The sequence below is a fragment of the Plecotus auritus genome (genome assembly GCF_963455305.1).
Source record: "Plecotus auritus genome assembly, chromosome: 3".
Lineage (NCBI taxonomy): Eukaryota > Metazoa > Chordata > Mammalia > Chiroptera > Vespertilionidae > Plecotus > Plecotus auritus.
In genome coordinates this window covers 203,307,032-203,326,219 of record NC_137772.1, presented here as the reverse complement: position 1 = coordinate 203,326,219, position 19,188 = coordinate 203,307,032, and the positions used below count along the sequence as shown (strand labels likewise).

General features: G+C 38.6%; 1 protein-coding gene and 2 pseudogenes across 3 annotated transcripts; all 3 read right to left on the bottom strand.

Annotated features, from left to right (window-relative positions):
* Window positions 1–1,160: 1,160 nt before the first annotated feature.
* On the bottom strand, window positions 1,161–1,888 carry LOC308244296 (taste receptor type 2 member 50-like; annotated as a pseudogene). The gene has a single exon. The product of its transcript is annotated as a taste receptor type 2 member 50-like (transcript).
* Window positions 1,889–10,114: 8,226 nt separating this feature from the next.
* Window positions 10,115–11,044, bottom strand: LOC308244295 (putative taste receptor type 2 member 33; the record flags this gene model as incomplete). Its single annotated transcript, XM_080660240.1, has 1 exon — window positions 10,115–11,044. One exon carries the CDS (start codon window positions 11,042–11,044, stop codon window positions 10,115–10,117), a length of 930 nt encoding a protein of 309 aa, XP_080516366.1.
* A 6,187-nt stretch (window positions 11,045–17,231) lies between these two features.
* On the bottom strand, window positions 17,232–17,959 carry LOC308244294 (taste receptor type 2 member 50-like; annotated as a pseudogene). The gene has a single exon. The product of its transcript is annotated as a taste receptor type 2 member 50-like (transcript).
* Window positions 17,960–19,188: the final 1,229 nt, after the last annotated feature.

The window sequence follows — 19,188 nt, the reverse complement described above, 5'->3', positions numbered from 1 at the left end:
GAGGATAACAGTCTTTTCTCAGCCACCTCTGGTATCACCCAATGGGCTCATGTACAACATAACCACAGCAGTAGGAACAAAGTGGTCACTGCTGAATGCCCAATCTGTCAGTAGCAGACACCAACACTGAGTCTCAAATATGGCACTGTTCTCAGGGGTTGATCACCCAGTTACCTGGTGGACTACTTTCACAATGGAAGAGATGTATTATTCTTACTGGCATAGATGCCTGCTCTGGATATGAATTTGCTTTCCCTGAATGCAATGCTTCTGCAGAAACTTACATGCACGCACTTAGACAATGCCTTATCCACCATCAAGGTACTGTATACAACATTGCTTCTGATCAAGGACCCAACGTCACAGCAAGATAGATGTGGCAAAGGGCCCACGCTCATGAAATTACTCACCTTAAACATGTTCCCCACCATCCTGAAGCAGCTAGCTTAACAGAATGGTATAATGGCTTTTTGAAGACTCAGTAATAGTACCAATTAAGTGGCAATATCTTGTGGAGTTGGAGCAAGGTTCTCCAAAAGGTGACATATGCTTGCAATCAGCATGCAATAAATAGTGCTCTCTCTCCAGGAAACAGGATTCACAAGTGCAGCAATCAAGGGATGGGAATGCGAGGGTCACCACTCACTATTGCCCCTGGTAACCCAGTAGCAAAATTTCTGTTTCCTCTTCCTGTGACCTTATATTCTGGCCGGGAAGTCATTGTATAAAGTGAGGAACTGTTCTACCAGGAGATACAACAATGATTTTATCAAACTGGAAATAAGACTGCCATCTAGCCATTTTGTACTCTTTAGGCCTCTCAATCAACAAGAAAGAAGAGAGCTACCGTGCTGGCTCGGATAATTGATCGTGGCTCCCAAGGGGAACCCCACTCCCTTAGATGGCCTCTGTATTACCACACCCTTAGATTCATATTAGAAACAATTTTTGTATTCTTCCTCTGTAAATCATCTTCTACGGGGAATCTGAATAGAATACATAAGACCAAGCTCTTAAAGAAAGCCTTTTTTATTTTTATTAGTGTTATTTTTGTCTAAACTTTAAAAGAAATGTTTAGGTAGCAAGGTGGAGCAGATGATTGGAAATTCAGAGGCCCAAACATGGTTTAGGGTTAAACTAAATAAACTGACATCAGTTTTTTACTTTAAAAAAGGATTTCTAAATTCAAATACAGTGAGAAATGACTTTCTTAACTGCATAAGGACCTCAGTGCTGGGATCTTGAGTTCCTTTGACACTGAGCTGCATCTTCTTCAGATGTTTCCACAGGGAAAAGATTTACAGCAGAAAAGCTGTCAGGGACATAGAAAAGGGTATGAATTTTGTAACTGTGAATACAGTCATATTTGAAAGGTGCATAATCTCCCTCAAGTTAATCTTCCAAGTGATGTTTCTTCCATAATCATCTGCATTTTTGCATCTATGCTTAGCACTGTAAAATGACAAACCAAGATGAACAAATTCCCCCCCAGTGTCATAATAACCACTCTTTCAGCTCTCTATTTTAGGTGAAGAAATAAAAGACAGGGGAAATTGGCTATCTTGAGCAAATAAAGTATGCTGAGGCTAGTAGCAAGCCAGAGACAAAAATGATGGTTTACTATCCATGCAATATAAACCATAAGTCTTATGTCTGAACTATAGAAAGGTAGATTAAACACAGTTCCATACCAATTTAATACTAATGTACAGAGCAAACCAATTCTGGAGACAGCCAGAGCAGTGAGAATTTGATCAGCGCAGGAGATCTTGTGTTTTTTGACCCAGTCAATGCAGTTCACCAGTGCTATGAAGCCATTGGCAAAATTTCCTAGAACAAATTCTGTCATCATTAGCATGGAAAATAATTTTTGTAGTAAACTTATCATGTCTTGGGGGGAAAAGTCAAGCCTGGAAAAGATAGTGCCAAACGTAATATTACTGCTCATGATACCTTAATATCCTAAAGTTCCACCTGCACCTGGTTGGTAAATGTTCAGTGAATTTCTAATTTTCTTTTAAATTCTGGGATCAATGTCATTCCAAAAAACACCAAGGTATGCTAAGGTCTGAATTTAAAGCTTACTTCACTGAAGACATTGTTCCAATGATTTAAATGAATTCTTGTTCAGACAGTGAAGTACTTGCTATAGGCTGGAAGATTTCATAGCTGATGTTGAAATGAGAGCTAAATTCTCATTTGTTAACACACAAATAGAGACAAATTCCCTTCCACCATCTGGCAATGTTTTGCCTTTCTCACCTTTACATCATTTGAATTAATCAAGTTAAGATGTAAGCTAGTAAAATCTTATAATCAAATACATAGGATATTCAGTCAATGTCTAAATTGATCATTGGATCTTCATCATCTAGTGATGACCATAATGTCCCATTATTGCTGACTATTTATTTTAACAAAAACATTGGATCCACACAGAAAGACTTAAAGGAACGTATCTATTGGTTTTCTAAGTGTTTTCTTTCAAAATCGTTCCAGTTTCCCAAGGACCATTAGGAAGGCTAATACTAAAATTGGATGCAGATAACTAATATTTATAAATAGCTTCATTGTTTACAAGCTTATAAATATACACACACCACCTATACATTTCATTTGTTCTTCTGAAAATGTCTGATGAGCAGTAAGACACAAATCATTGTCCTATACTTTCCAAAATGAAACATATATATTATGGAGGTCTTCTGGATTTAAATCTGCTTCTCTTTCATCAGGCTTTTTTTTAGATCATTATTAATATTTGTCAAGCATATATCTCATACTTAGTTCCTTTATAAAGGTTTCTCTCCTTTGTCTGTTTAATATTAACATATTAAATATTTTGTTAAAATATTTGGCAATTTTCTAAATATTCCTGAAACTTCAATGTGATTTTGATTGTAAATACATTGGGCACAAGGGCTTGGACACAATGGCTACCTTATGAAATTGATTCTATCTACTCAAGAACCTGGTATATATCTACATTTGTTCAGACCCTGCTTTATGTTCTTAAGTACAACTTAATAAATGTTTCAGTAAAATATGACATAATATTTCTGAGGTTTATCTCCACACATCTTTTAGTTCTTGTTGCCATGAGAAGCCTCTTCCTGGTGATGTTTCCTGAGTCTTGGGAGAGCCCCATACTCTGGGGATTTTTACTCTGCTCTGTGCTTGCACTACACGGTAAGTCACTTAGTATCTTAGAACTTCAATTCTTCACATGAGCAGTAGTATTATGCACATGTGAGGATCAGTAAGTTATGAAGTACACAGATTACCTGGCACATAAAGGTATGACTTCCCCTTTTCAGTGGCTACCTATTACATATGTCCACTTTTAATTTTATTTCATAGCGTACACATTTTGTTAAAATTTCTCCAAAAGTCACATAGAAGAGATGTTCAACATATATTTATTCAATGAATAAATTAATGAACTACATTAAGAAAACAAGAAAATCAATTTCAAACACAAAGCCCGCACTTTGAAGAGATTTCTTTGTCAATATAAGCTATGAGTAAAGACTTCTTCATTTCTAAAACATAGATCCTATTATATTAAAGGTTTAGCAGTATTGAACACAGGACATGTGGCCATAATTTTCTCTCCTTTACTCCACCTCTTGAACTGAATTTACTGTAAATATTTTAGCTACTCACCAGTAAAACAGGGGTATGTGATTAAATAAAATATACCAAAAACTTCAATCTCCCAAAAAGTTTTTGCAATTAAAACACAATCATTACTCAAGATTTGGTAGTCTTACACATGAAAATGAAAATATATTGTATCGATGGGGGAGAAACCAAGATGGTGGCATAGGTAAACACCTGAACTTGCTGCCGCGCACAACCACTTCAAAACTACAACTAAAAGACAAAACGGACATCATCCAGAACCACAGGAAGGCTGGCTAAGTGGAAATTCTACAACTAGAAGGGAAGAGAAAAGCACACTGAGACTCAGAGGAGCTGCGGAAGTAAAGTCCGGAGGTATGGAGGTGCACGCGGAGAGGGCTGGCAACTGAGTATGCAGCTGGCTTTTCCAATCCGCAGGGAGACACAAGTTCCCAACTGCTCTGAACTCCAGTTCCAGGCGACACTCTGGGGACACAGACTCATTCGGGGAGAAACTGGACTGTCTGGCAGCGGGCAGAACTAGAGGGCGGCTTTCTCTCAGAGATGCTTGCAGCCATTACTATGGGGACACTGAGATCCAGGGGCCTCTTAGGGCAGGGCTGATGGGAAGCCATTGCTGTTTTCTCTGCCCTAAGACTCTGCCCTATCCCAGCTTTGTGCAGAGGCTTTTGCATATTAATGGCCTGGTCCTTTGAAATCTAAAGTTACCTATCAAATTGCAGCTGAGTCAGAGAGACCCAGAACATCCAAAAGAAGGCCCAACGCTCCACAGCAGCTTGTATTGCTTCACAGCTGGACCTCATCTGGGCACCTCCAAAACCCAAACAAAGAAGAAGAATCTGCAGATCTCTCCATAGCTCCTGCTGGGTGGCCACAGGCAGAGGCTAAATTAGTACCTCCTTGGAGATCCAAGAGCCAGTGTACCCAGGGGTCAGAGTAGCACCATCCAGATTACAACTCCTCATTATCCATAAGGGACACACTCAGGGGGCAGACTCAGTGAGCACCAAAGCCCCATTGAAGCAAGTCTTGCCCCATAAGGGCGTCTCCAGCACAGAAGTTCTCCCATTGTAGACACAGCTGATCCTCACAACCAATTGGCCTGAAGGTCAATTCCTCTCAGTGATACCAACAACAATCAAGGCTTAACTACAACAAGACTGTGCACACAGCCCACAAAGGGGTGCACCAAGAGTGTCCACCTCAGGTAACTGGGGAGGCTGAGCCATTGGGCCCTATAGGACACCTAGCACACAAAGCCACTCTGTCAATTCAGGAAAGTAGCCAAAATGTGGAGACAAAGAAACAGGTCACAAATGAAACAAAAGGAGAAAAGCAAACTACTTGGTATAGAGTTTAAAACCACGGTTATAAGGTTTTTCAATAATTTTCTAGAAAAGGCCAATAAATTTAGTGAGACCCTCGAGGATATGAAAAAGGACCAACTAGAAATTAAGCATACACTGACTGAAATAAAAAATAATATACAGAGATCCAACATCAGACTAGAGGATCACAAGAATCAAGACAAATATTTGAAATAAAAGAAGCTAAAAACACCCAACCGGAAAAGCAAAAAGAAAAAAGAATCCAAAAATATGAAGATAGTGTAAGAAGACTCTGGGACAACTTCAAGCGTACCAACATCAGAATTATGGGGGTGCCAGAAGAAGAGAGAGAGCAAGATACTGAAAACCTATTTGAAGAAATAATGATTGAAAACTTCCCCTATCTGGTGAAAGAAATAGACTTACAAGTCCAGGAAGCGCACAGAACCCAAAACAAAAGGAATCCAAAGAGGACCACACCATGACACATCATAATTAAAATGCCAAGAGCAAAAGACAAAGAGAGAATATTAAAAGCAGCAAGAGAAAAACAGTTACTTACCTACAAGGGAGCACCCATAAGATTGTCAGCTGATTTCTCAACCAAAACTATGCAGGCCACATGGGAGTGGCAAGAAATATTCAAAGTGATGAATAGCAAGAACCTACAACCAAGATTATTCTACCCAGCAAACCTAACATTCAGAATTGAAGGTCAGATAAAGAGCTTCACAGATAAGAAAAATCTAAAGTTGTTCATCACCGCCAAACCAGTATTATATAAAATACTGAAAGGTATTCTTTAAGAAGAGGAAGAAGAAGAAAAAATTATAAACAACAAATACATATCTATCAGCAAGTGAGTCTAAAATTCAAGTGAATAAAAAATCTGATGAACAGAATAATCTGGTGAATATAATAGAATCTGGGGCATAGAAAGGGAGTGGACTAACAATCCTCAAGGTGAAAGGGGTGTGAGGAGTGTGGAGAGAGACTGGACAAAAATCATACACCTATGGATGAGGACAGTGCAGCGGGAGGGGTAAGGGCATGGGGTGGGGTGGGAACCGGGTGAAGGGGAGCTATGGGGGCGGGGGGGGGGGGCGAAGAGGAACAACTGTAATAATCTGAACAATAAAGATTAAATAAATAAAATAAAAAAACGAAAAAAAATTCTATCACATATTTGAAAAGTATATTGGCAAATACAATTTATTTCTAAATATAAATTAGATGTTCCTACTAATAAATTTAATTAATAAATTCTTCAATGTGAAACTAATGATTTAAAAATATTAATGGAAAGAAAGCATCTTCAGAATTTGGAGGAATCTCTACAAAAACATTTATATATTGGGTCTTATTTTTGAGGCGTAATTTAGTGTATGCAATTTTTAATAGTCCATAATTTATTCTTCATTTTCAATCTGAAATCTTAGACATATACTCTAAATTAGGAATATTTTGTGTATAAAATTATAAAGTTCTATTTTAGTAACTTTGTGTTACATACCTACACATATATCCCATATTTTATATTTATTTTAAAATCTGAAAAAGGTTAAAATTGACACAATTTAGGGTACAGACACTCTGCATGTTGCTTACAAATCCCAAGGGAGACTGGGAGAGTAAAGCCCTAGTGAATTAGTGCAAAGCCATCTCCTCATAGGCAGAGGACGACCTTTTGTTTAAAAAACAAAACAGGAAGAGCACAGCATTAAACCAAGAGTGGAGCTCCTCTATACACAAGGCCCACAACTGCACAAGCAGTGCATTCAGAAAACCAGTGAATATTCTGGATGATTGGAGGGCGTGAGTACATCTGAGTGGCACAAGAGTGAGCTGTGTAGACAAAAATGTGTGTGCTTTCTTGGCTTCCCCAGACCATCTCCTAATCTTTTGGTCAACACACTGCCTGAGCCAGATCATCTGTCCATTTTGGACTTGAATACAACAGCACATTGTGGGGCATGAGATCTGACTTTCTAAATGGCCACTGAGGAGCTAGAGGAACAGAGATGTTAGTTCTGCTTTGGATAAAACCTGGCCGATGTGAAATAGGAGACATGAGAGAGCTAAAGGTGTGCATTCTCTCTCCTCTTTCTCCTCCATGGACTAATGCTGCATATGGTTCCTCCTTGTATCCTTCCCAAAAAAGTCTTGTGTGCCAATCACTGACCATCATTTTGTCTCGCAACACATGTAAAGTGGCAGCCATCTGAGTAATGTATCACAGCACATCATTCTATATCTTCTCTTGCTTCATTTTTACATTTGCTTCCTATTTATGCTTCAGATGCCTTCCCAAATAAATGTTATCACTTTAATCCCTGACTTTGATTCTGGCTTTAGAGGCCCCAGGCTAAGGTGTTCATTGAATTGTACAACTGTTATTAGCTCACTTTAAGTGACTATAATCTATATATATAAAAGGCTAATATCCTAAGTGTCCATCCGGGTAATGATGTCATATAGCAACGGCCAGCTTCCTGTCCCTAGCAACTAGCCTCCTTGCAGTTTCTTCAACCCAGGAACACAACTTGCTTTATAGCCAGGTGGAAACATTTTACACTGTAACCAAATGTCTATGAAGCATTTTCCTGTGCCTCATCTCATTTGATCCTCACAGAAGTCCTGGAGTAGGTAGATAGGAGACTTGGTAGAATCCTATTTTCTTTTCATTAGCCAGTAAACAGAGATTTAGAAAGCTTAGAAACTTGACCCTACTGAAAAGAAGTAAGAAATGGTGGACCTTGAAAATGACTTCAGGTTTTCTCACTGTGCAGAATATAGTCAAACACTGTTGCAATTAAATATTTTACTCTTTGTTCTCCCTTTGTGATCTACAATAATAATCTGCTTCATGTTGATATTTACTGCTGTGTTGCTGACAATTACCTTGAAAGAGAAGTTGGGCTGCTTCACTGGGCTGGAAAAAGTGTAGCTAAATCAGAAAGCAGGTCTAATTAAACAAGTTTGTTCTATATCTAAAAAAGGCTAAGTTGACTCGCACATGAGCAATACATATAAAGCTCTCACTGGCACCAATCGCATGCATGTGTTTCCATCTGTCATTGTTGATTGTGAATTTTGTTGACACTTCTATTACAGAGAAAGAGCAAATAGTGACATTAAAATATTTCTTCTAATTAATTTCCTTTCAATGTGCATGAATTCGTGCACTGGGCCTCTAGTATTGTAATAAAAAGTTTATTTAGAAGACTAAATTTACACAATGTGATGTGTCAAATATATTTCAATAAAATAGATGATAGAAACAAAAGTTTGTGTAGAAAAGATACAGAAAATATCATATATAAAGTAACATTTTAGTAGGGCAGCTGAGTTAGTAAAGCAATTATTAACTCAATTTTAATAAGTCAGATACCATTTTTATATATGCAATACTCAGCTTGAAAAATATCATTTAAAATATCATATATATATATATATATATATATATATATATTTAGAAAAATCCTTTATATCCCTATTTCAAACTATTGTGATACATGCTATCTAATTTTGATGTTCCACCTTGTCTCTATTCCACACATATGATATGGCTGAGTGAAGGCTATATTCTAGTGATATTTCCCCCATACCATGATGCAATAATCAAAATTTTGATCTGAGAAATGCTTCTCAGATGTACCTGTTACATGAACCAAGAAATTCATGTGATCTACAGGTTTTGTGAAGTTTCATTTTAATTGTTTCCCAGCCTCAATATAATTATTTCATTCATCCATTTTTGACCAACTATTGGTCGATTGCCTGGTAGGTCCCGGGAGTGACTAGTAAACAACATAAACATGATCATCACATTTCTGAGGCTTATATTGTCCTGGGGAAGATAAATTATATGCACAAAAAATCAGATGTGGACATGATTTATTTTAACTTTTAGAAGATGTTAATATTTCATTACCCAAGTTAATGCAGTCATGTAGAATTCAAGTTGCTGAGCAAAATTGTACCTTAACTTTCTTATTATAGGGCTTTCTATCAAGGAATTTTCAAACACACGTCCTTTGATTTCATCATTTTCCAATTATGATAAAATAGATCTTTAAGATAGCCCCTATAATTATTATATAGACTTAATAAATTCCATTTTAATGTATGCAGGAAGATTCATTGAATTATATATCACAATTTCTTTTCTAGTCATACAGTGAGCTTTTTGTTTAATGGAGAAGATTTTCTTCTTATCTGAAGTTTAAAAGTAAATTTAAGAATGAAGATGTAGGAAATATTTGTAAATATAAAGCCCAGAAATGGTATAGAATAAACCTGAAATACTTGACATCGGACCTCAACTTCAACAATAGTTTTCCTTCAAAAGCTATAAAAAGATGAATTTCCTAACAACATAAAATTTGATAACAACTTTTCAATAATGTCTCAATAAAGTTTCTTTCATTTTTTCTCTACAGCAGCATTTGATTTTTCTAAGCTTTTCACCTATTTGTATCAAATCAAGTATTCTTTAGTACTCTTTATTGTATACATATACAATATGTCACTCTTGAATTATAAGTAAATTTATAATTTACTCTAAATATGTTTGTCACTGTTAAATTCTTAGCAAACATTCTGGTTGCTGTCTGTTAACCAGAAATTAAATATTTATGGTGGAATAAATTCTGTCCAAAATAAGCATATTCACTGTATGATTTAGAATTGAATACCCTTACCATGAAAAAGATTAGAAGTTCTAACACTGAAATCTAAACACACTGGGGTGCAAATTACAATTCAAAATAACAATGATTTTCAGAGTTAAGTTGGCAGCTTTTAAAAATCCAAAAATATAGATCGCAAATTTTTCAATTGCAACATGATAACATGGATTATGTATGTGAAATACACATGATTTTATAATTCTGAGGAATTTCTCACAGTATTGTATATAATTACATTGCTTTTCTGAAAAAAACTTAAGGTACGTTCTTTCCATTTTTTTCTCATAGTTTTCATACATCCACATATATATTTTTTTATCTGATAAACAGGCAAATCTTTGAAAATTATTCTGTTATATACACTATGGTAAAATCAGTAGGAAATATAATATGTTACAGGCTCCATCACTTTATTTTTGCTGGAACACAAATGATTTCCCTCTTGTTGATCTATAGTGTTGAAAGTTTCCATTCTTCCAGCCAGCACCTCACCTGCCATAAAGCTGAGACAAAGTCCTGATTTAGCTTCTTGTTTCCCCAAATCAGAATTAGTGAGTGGCCTGAAACATAGGCAAGTGCCCAAACCTGGAAACACAGGAAAACTGGTATATCCTGAGGATTATAGAAACTCCAAACTGAGATGATTAGAGTCACAAAGTAAATGGCAAATAGCAAGAGAAAGGAGATCACAGTTTGCATGGCCCTTATATGGACCTTGGTGCTGAGATCTTGAGTTTCTTTACCACTGAGCTGCATCCTCTTGAGATGTTTCCACAGGGAAACGATTAACAGCAGAACAGCTGTCAGGGACATAGAGAAGGGTATGAAGTTTAGTAGCGTGAACACAGTCAAATTTGAAAGGTATACCATATCCCTCACGTTGGTCTTCCAAGTGATGTTTCCTTTATATCCATTCATCTGCATTTCTTCATCTATGCTTAGCACCGCAAGACGAAAAACCAAGAAGACCAAAGTCCCCCACAGTATCATGAGAACCACTCTTTCAGCTCTCCATTTTAGGTGAAGAAAAAATAGGCTGGAGAAATTGGCTATCTTGAGCAAATAAAATATGCTGAGGCTGGTGGCAAGCCAGAGGCTAAAATGGTTGCTTACTACCCAGGCAATAGCAGCAATAGTACTTACTCTTAAACTATACAAAGCTGGATTAAACAGAGTTGCATACCAATGGAATATTATTACCCAGAGCAAACCAATTCTGGAGACCGCCAGAGCAGTGAGAATTCCATCAGCGCAGGAGATCTTTTGTTTCTTGACCCAGTCAATGCAGTTCACCAGTGCTATGAAGCCATTGGCAACATTTCCTAGAACAAATTCTGCTATAACCAGTGTGGAAAGAATGCTCGGTAATAAACTCATCATGTCGAGGGGGGAAAAGGCCAAGTCAAATATCACTGGTTGTGATTCATTTAATATTTTGACCTTAAGTTTTATTTTCAGCTGATCTTAAATCTGCATAAAATACTTGTTTCTTTTCAATTCTATGACCAGTGCCAAGCAGGAAAGCACCAGGGTATGGTAATGGAAGAGCTCAGTGCTTTCTTTATGAAAAACGTTGTTACGTTCCAAACAGCTTATATGAACTCCTATTCAAATACTTTATGTCCTTGTTGTAGACTGGAATATCTCATAACTGATGTTGTGAAAGCTGAATTCTCATTTGCTACCATGCAAATAGAGACATATTCTCTTTCATTGCTTTGCAATTGTCTTTCTATAATTCGTGTTCAGCAACTTTGTCATTGGAAAAATTGAAAAGCCCAATACATTGAATACACAGTGAACACTCAATTGTCCAACGAAGCTTGGCCATAGATAGGATTATTATCACCATGGATTTTTTTAACAATTTTTATTGAATTTATTGAGATGACATTGGTTAATACAGTTATACAGGTTTCAGGTGTACAACTCTATAATATACCATCTGTATATGATATTGTGTGCTTGATATTGTGTGTTCACCACCCCCAGTCAAGGCTCATTCCATCACCATTTATCCCCCTTTTGCATTTTTTTAATATATTTTATTGATTTTTTACAGAGAGGAAGGGAGAGGGATAGAGAGTTAGAAACATCGATGAGAGAGAAACATCGATCAGCTGCCTCTTGCACGCCCCCTACTGGGGATGTGCCCGCAACCAAGGTACATGCCCTTGACCGGAATCGAACCTGGGACCCTTGAGTCCGCAGGCCGACACTCTATCCACTGAGCCAAACCGGTTTGGGCCTGCATTTTTGTTTTTAATGTCAGATAAATGTAGAAAGAATTCAAGTTTTTCCTACTAAAGCATCAAGGTTTTCTTGGTACCCCAGGAAGTTCAAGACTCACTACGGGCTGGTTGCTGATAACTAACATTTAAGTATACTCTCATTGTTTATAAACTCATAAGCATAAAAGCACATATATACACACACACTCACACACAGAGCTCATGGGAGAAAGAAATTATTGTCCCACAGTTTTCAAAATGGAAAAATGTGTCTCAGTGAGGTCATCTAGGTTTAAATCCATCTTTTATTTCATTCAAACTTTTCAGGCCACTACCAAAAAATGTGAAACATCTCTCATGTTATGGCTTTGATAAAATTTCTCATTTGAGTCTATGTAAATTTTACACATTAAATATTTAATATAAATGCTCACTAATGTTATAAATATTCCTTGAAATCTTCAAAAGAACATGTGGTTTCCATTGGAGAGTACAGACTTCTCTACATATGAAATTCAGTTTGACTTTGTCTGTTTAATTCTTTTATGACTGCTTAATCTTTATTTTATGATTAATTAATGCTAAAATCAGTTTCTTACCTTGGATATTATTGTTTTAGAATTTATATTATAACAAAGGAACTAAAACAATTCAATAGGAAATAATAAAATTCTTCAATAAATGTTGCTGGGAAAGTGAATAAAAGCATGGAAAAATAAACTTCAATTCTTATTTTACACCATACAATAAAATTAATTTGAAAAGATGATAGACCTAAATATAAAAGACTAGAGGCCCAGTGCACGAATTTGTGCATGGGTGGGTCCCTCTACCTGGCCGGCTGGGGAGGGACCAAGGGAGGACTCCAGGGAGTGTCTGGCCCTCTCTTGCCCAGTCCTGATCGGCCAGACCACAACAGCAAGCAAACCTACGGGTTGGAGCATCTGCCCCCTGGTGGTCAGTGCATGTCATAGCAACTGGTCGAGTGGTTAGCATATTAGGCTTTTATATAGGCTAGAGGCCTGGTGCATGAAATTCATGCATGGAGGAGGGTGCCCTCAGCCCAGCCTGCACCCTCTCCAATCTGGGACCCCTCGGGGGGATGTCCAACTGCCGGTTTAGGCCCTATCCTCAGGATCCCCCTAAACCGGCAGTCAGACATCCCTCTCACAATCTGGGACCACTGGCTCCTAATTGCTCACCTGCCTGCCTGCCTGATCGCTTCTAACTGGCCCCCCTGCCAGCTTGATCACCACTAACTACCTCTGCCTGCTGCCCTGATTGCCCCTAACTGCCCCCCCCCACCAGCCTGGTTGCTCCCAACTGCCCCCCTCTGCCGGCCTGGTGACCCCCAACTGCCCCCCACCAGCCTAGTTGCCCCTTACAGCCCCCCTCTGACAGCCTGGTTGCCCGTAACTGCCCCCCTACCATCCTGGTCACCCCTCACTATGCCCCTGCTGGCCTAGTCGCCCCTCACTGCCCCCCCCCCCCCCCAGCCAGCCTGGTCACCCCACACAGCCTGCTGCTCAATCGTTTGGTCATCCCTCACTAACCCCCCTGCCAGCCTGGTTGCCCCACTCAGCATGTTCAGTTGTCTGTTCGGTTGTGACAGCCCCTGGCTCTTTATATATATCGACTAGAGGCCCAGTGCAAGGAATCGTGCCCTGGTGGGGTCCCTTGGCCTGGGCTGCAGGGCCGAAACCGGCTCTCTGACATCTCCTGAAGGTTCCTGGATTGAGAGAGGGTGGTTCTTGGGTGACACACCCCAGAATCGGGCTCCCTTCTCTCTGGTTCTGGGTGTGTCACCCAAGAACCACAGCTGCCAACTGCCAAGTCACCGAAGTTCACCAGCTCCTGTGTTAAGCGCCTGCTCCCTGGTGGTCAGTGCACATCATAGCAACCGGTAGGAGCGTCTGCCTCCTGGTGGGCATTGCACGTCATAGCTTACAGTTGGATGGTCAAACAGTCAGAGAGTAGTTTAGGCTTTTATATATGTAGATAATATAATGAAGCTTCTAGAATATATATTTTTGTAACTTGGGGATAGACAAAGATTCTTACCTAGGACACAACACACACACACACACACACACACACACACACACACACTAAACAACAACAAAAGTAATGAATTAAATTTCCTGAGAAATAACACCATCAAGAAAATTAAAACCTTTGCCTTGGAATGGGATATATATATATATATAATTTAGGGTTACATAACGCAATTTCAACACTCCCAAAAGTCAGCCCAGCCCTCAATGCTCTGGAGATGTAAAACCACTAGTGAGACCCACCAATAGCACTGTTTCTCTAACAGAGGAGTCTTTTCATGAACATGTACATGACCAAGTTGGTTCTTGCTTCAATTTGTGCACTGCCAATATATTATTCCTCATTTGTGGTTGCTGTGGTGTACAGATCCTACAGGGGTCTCCATGATTACTATTCCCATATGTTCACACCACATATAATTTCAGTGTGGGCAAGACCTATGACTTATTCCTAGCCTTCAGAATATGGCAAGCATAAAGGGATTGTACATATAATTAAGATCCCAAATCAACTGGTTTTGAGTGTATCAAAAGAGAGATTATCCTTCATGTGCCTGATGCAATCAGGTAAAGCTTTCAAGAATGCTGGGCCTCCCCTGAGTGAGAGATTCTTACTAGCCTTGAAGAAGTAAACAGGCACGTTACAAAGTACCTATGCAGAGCGCTGCAAGAAAATGAACTCTGCCAACAATTTGCGTGAGCTTGGGAGTAGGCTCTTCTTCTAGTCAAGCGTGCAGGTAAGAATTCAGTATAAGTGAAACCTCTGCAGCTTTGTAAGATCCTGAAGCAAAGAACACAGCTAAGTCTTGCCCAGATTCCTGGCCCGAAAAAAAAACCCCACAGAAATAATATATGTGTGTTTATGGGGTTTAGCCATCATATTTGTGGTAATCTGTTACAGAGCAATAGCAAATTAATTCAGTGGCAATAATAGAGAATTTTTTTTTGCTCTATTTGGTAGAGAAAAATCTCTTCTCTAGCTGGTGAGAAATGCCCCAGAATTTGGTTTGCTAGTCGTAAGTTTGTTGATTTGTCTGTGTAAGAATATGCTTCTTCTGGAAAGGATTGTGGTGCTTCCAGATCTGCACTAGTGAATTTTTGCTATCTGTATTTATTCTGTGCTGAAACTGAAGTGATACAATCAAAGCAGCCAGCTCTCTGAATGTCTGTATTCCATAACAAAATCTTTCACCTACTTTCGTGTATTAAATCTTGCCTACCTCTGGAATATATTAATAAAATAGATTCTATACTCTCTTATATGAAGTGTCAGTGACAGATAGGGATGCTGTTTTCAGCCTTTGACAGGACTCTATGGATGAATCAAGTGCAGGTCCTTGGGATGTTGAAGCAGTCTTGCCATCCTCTGGAGCTAGAAACAGCTCTGAGCCTGCTACTGGACCTTCATAGAGATGAAACACTTGTTCATGGGCCACCAGGTTACCATGTGACCTGACCTGCCTTTTATGACTTGAGTGTTTTCTGACCAATGGAGTCATGAAGTTGTGCATACGCATCAGCAAATGGAAGTGAAATATTAAAGATCATGCCCAAGCAGGCCCTGACAGCACCAGTAAGTTACATGAAGAAGTGGCCCAAATGCCCATGGTCCCCTCTCCTGCTACACTGCCCCTTCTTTCCCAGCCTGCATCTCTGGCCTCATGGAGAGTTCCCTACAATCAGTTGACACAGGAAGAAGAGTCGTGGGCCTGGTTTACAGATGATTCTGAACAACATGCAGGTGCCATCCCTAAGTGGACAGCTGCAGCACTGCAGTCCCTTTCTGGGACATCTTCAAATGACAGTGCTGAAGGGAAATCCTCCTAGTGACAGAATTCTGACCATTGTACCTGGGTGTTCACTTTGCTTTGGAGGAGAAATGGGTAGAGCTGTAATTACATACTGACGCACAGTCTGTTGCCAATGGTTTGGCCAGATGGTCAGCAGCTTGGAAAGAACATGTTTGGGAAATTAGTGATAAAGCAAATTGAGAAAGAGGTACGTGGACAGACTTCTCTGAATGGGCAAAAATTGTGAAGGTATTTGTGTCCCATATGAATGTTCCCAAGGGATGGCTTCAACACAAATTTTAATAAACAGGGTAGATAAGATAACGTCATCTGAGGATAACAGTCTTTTCTCAGCCACCTCTGGTATCACCCAATGGGCTCATGTACAACATAACCACAGCAGTAGGAACAAAGTGGTCACTGCTGAATGCCCAATCTGCCAGTAGCAGACACCAACACTGAGTCTCAAATATGGCACCATTCTCAGGGGTTGATCACCCAGTTACCTGGTGGACTACTTTCACAATGGAAGAGATGTATTATTCTTACTGGAAGAGATGCCTGCTCTGGATATGGATTTGCTTTCCCTGAATGCAATGCTTCTGCAGAAACTTACATGCACGCACTTAGACAATGCCTTATCCACCATCAAGGTACTGTATACAACATTGCTTCTGATCAAGGACCCAACGTCACAGCAAGATAGATGTGGCAAAGGGCCCACGCTCATGAAATTACTCACCTTAAACATGTTCCCCACCATCCTGAAGCAGCTAGCTTAACAGAATGGTATAATGGCTTTTTGAAGACTCAGTAATAGTACCAATTAAGTGGCAATATCTTGTGGAGTTGGAGCAAGGTTCTCCAAAAGGTGACATATGCTTGCAATCAGCATGCAATAAATAGTGCTCTCTCTCCAGGAAACAGGATTCACAAGTGCAGCAATCAAGGGATGGGAATGCGAGGGTCACCACTCACTATTGCCCCTGGTAACCCAGTAGCAAAATTTCTGTTTCCTCTTCCTGTGACCTTATATTCTGGCCGGGAAGTCATTGTATAAAGTGAGGAACTGTTCTACCAGGAGATACAACAATGATTTTATCAAACTGGAAATAAGACTGCCATCTAGCCATTTTGTACTCTTTAGGCCTCTCAATCAACAAGAAAGAAGAGAGCTACCGTGCTGGCTCGGATAATTGATCGTGGCTCCCAAGGGGAACCCCACTCCCTTAGATGGCCTCTGTATTACCACACCCTTAGATTCATATTAGAAACAATTTTTGTATTCTTCCTCTGTAAATCATCTTCTACGGGGAATCTGAATAGAATACATAAGACCAAGCTCTTAAAGAAAGCCTTTTTTATTTTTATTAGTGTTATTTTTGTCTAAACTTTAAAAGAAATGTTTAGGTAGCAAGGTGGAGCAGATGATTGGAAATTCAGAGGCCCAAACATGGTTTAGGGTTAAACTAAATAAACTGACATCAGTTTTTTACTTTAAAAAAGGATTTCTAAATTCAAATACAGTGAGAAATGACTTTCTTAACTGCATAAGGACCTCAGTGCTGGGATCTTGAGTTCCTTTGACACTGAGCTGCATCTTCTTCAGATGTTTCCACAGGGAAAAGATTTACAGCAGAAAAGCTGTCAGGGACATAGAAAAGGGTATGAATTTTGTAACTGTGAATACAGTCATATTTGAAAGGTGCATAATCTCCCTCAAGTTAATCTTCCAAGTGATGTTTCTTCCATAATCATCTGCATTTTTGCATCTATGCTTAGCACTGTAAAATGACAAACCAAGATGAACAAATTCCCCCCCAGTGTCATAATAACCACTCTTTCAGCTCTCTATTTTAGGTGAAGAAATAAAAGACAGGGGAAATTGGCTATCTTGAGCAAATAAAGTATGCTGAGGCTAGTAGCAAGCCAGAGACAAAAATGATGGTTTACTATCCATGCAATATAAACCATAAGTCTTATGTCTGAACTATAGAAAGGTAGATTAAACACAGTTCCATACCAATTTAATACTAATGTACAGAGCAAACCAATTCTGGAGACAGCCAGAGCAGTGAGAATTTGATCAGCGCAGGAGATCTTGTGTTTTTTGACCCAGTCAATGCAGTTCACCAGTGCTATGAAGCCATTGGCAAAATTTCCTAGAACAAATTCTGTCATCATTAGCATGGAAAATAATTTTTGTAGTAAACTTATCATGTCTTGGGGGGAAAAGTCAAGCCTGGAAAAGATAGTGCCAAACGTAATATTACTGCTCATGATACCTTAATATCCTAAAGTTCCACCTGCACCTGGTTGGTAAATGTTCAGTGAATTTCTAATTTTCTTTTAAATTCTGGGATCAATGTCATTCCAAAAAACACCAAGGTATGCTAAGGTCTGAATTTAAAGCTTACTTCACTGAAGACATTGTTCCAATGATTTAAATGAATTCTTGTTCAGACAGTGAAGTACTTGCTATAGGCTGGAAGATTTCATAGCTGATGTTGAAATGAGAGCTAAATTCTCATTTGTTAACACACAAATAGAGACAAATTCCCTTCCACCATCTGGCAATGTTTTGCCTTTCTCACCTTTACATCATTTGAATTAATCAAGTTAAGATGTAAGCTAGTAAAATCTTATAATCAAATACATAGGATATTCAGTCAATGTCTAAATTGATCATTGGATCTTCATCATCTAGTGATGACCATAATGTCCCATTATTGCTGACTATTTATTTTAACAAAAACATTGGATCCACACAGAAAGACTTAAAGGAACGTATCTATTGGTTTTCTAAGTGTTTTCTTTCAAAATCGTTCCAGTTTCCCAAGGACCATTAGGAAGGCTAATACTAAAATTGGATGCAGATAACTAATATTTATAAATAGCTTCATTGTTTACAAGCTTATAAATATACACACACCACCTATACATTTCATTTGTTCTTCTGAAAATGTCTGATGAGCAGTAAGACACAAATCATTGTCCTATACTTTCCAAAATGAAACATATATATTATGGAGGTCTTCTGGATTTAAATCTGCTTCTCTTTCATCAGGCTTTTTTTTAGATCATTATTAATATTTGTCAAGCATATAGCTCATATTTAGTTCTTTTATAAATGTTTCTCTCCTTTGTCTGTTTAATATTAACATATTAAATATTTTGTTAAAATATTTGGCAATTTTCTAAATATTCCTGAAACTTCAATGTGATTTTGATTGTAAATGCATTGGGCACAAGGGCTTGGACACAATGGCTACCTTATGAAATTGATTCTATCTACTCAAGAACATGGTATATATCTACATTTGTTCAGACCCTGCTTTATGTTCTTAAGTACAACTTAATAAATGTTTCAGTAAAATATGACGTAATATTTCTGAGGTTTATCTCCACACATCTTTTAGTTCTTGTTGCCATGAGAAGCCTCTTCCTGG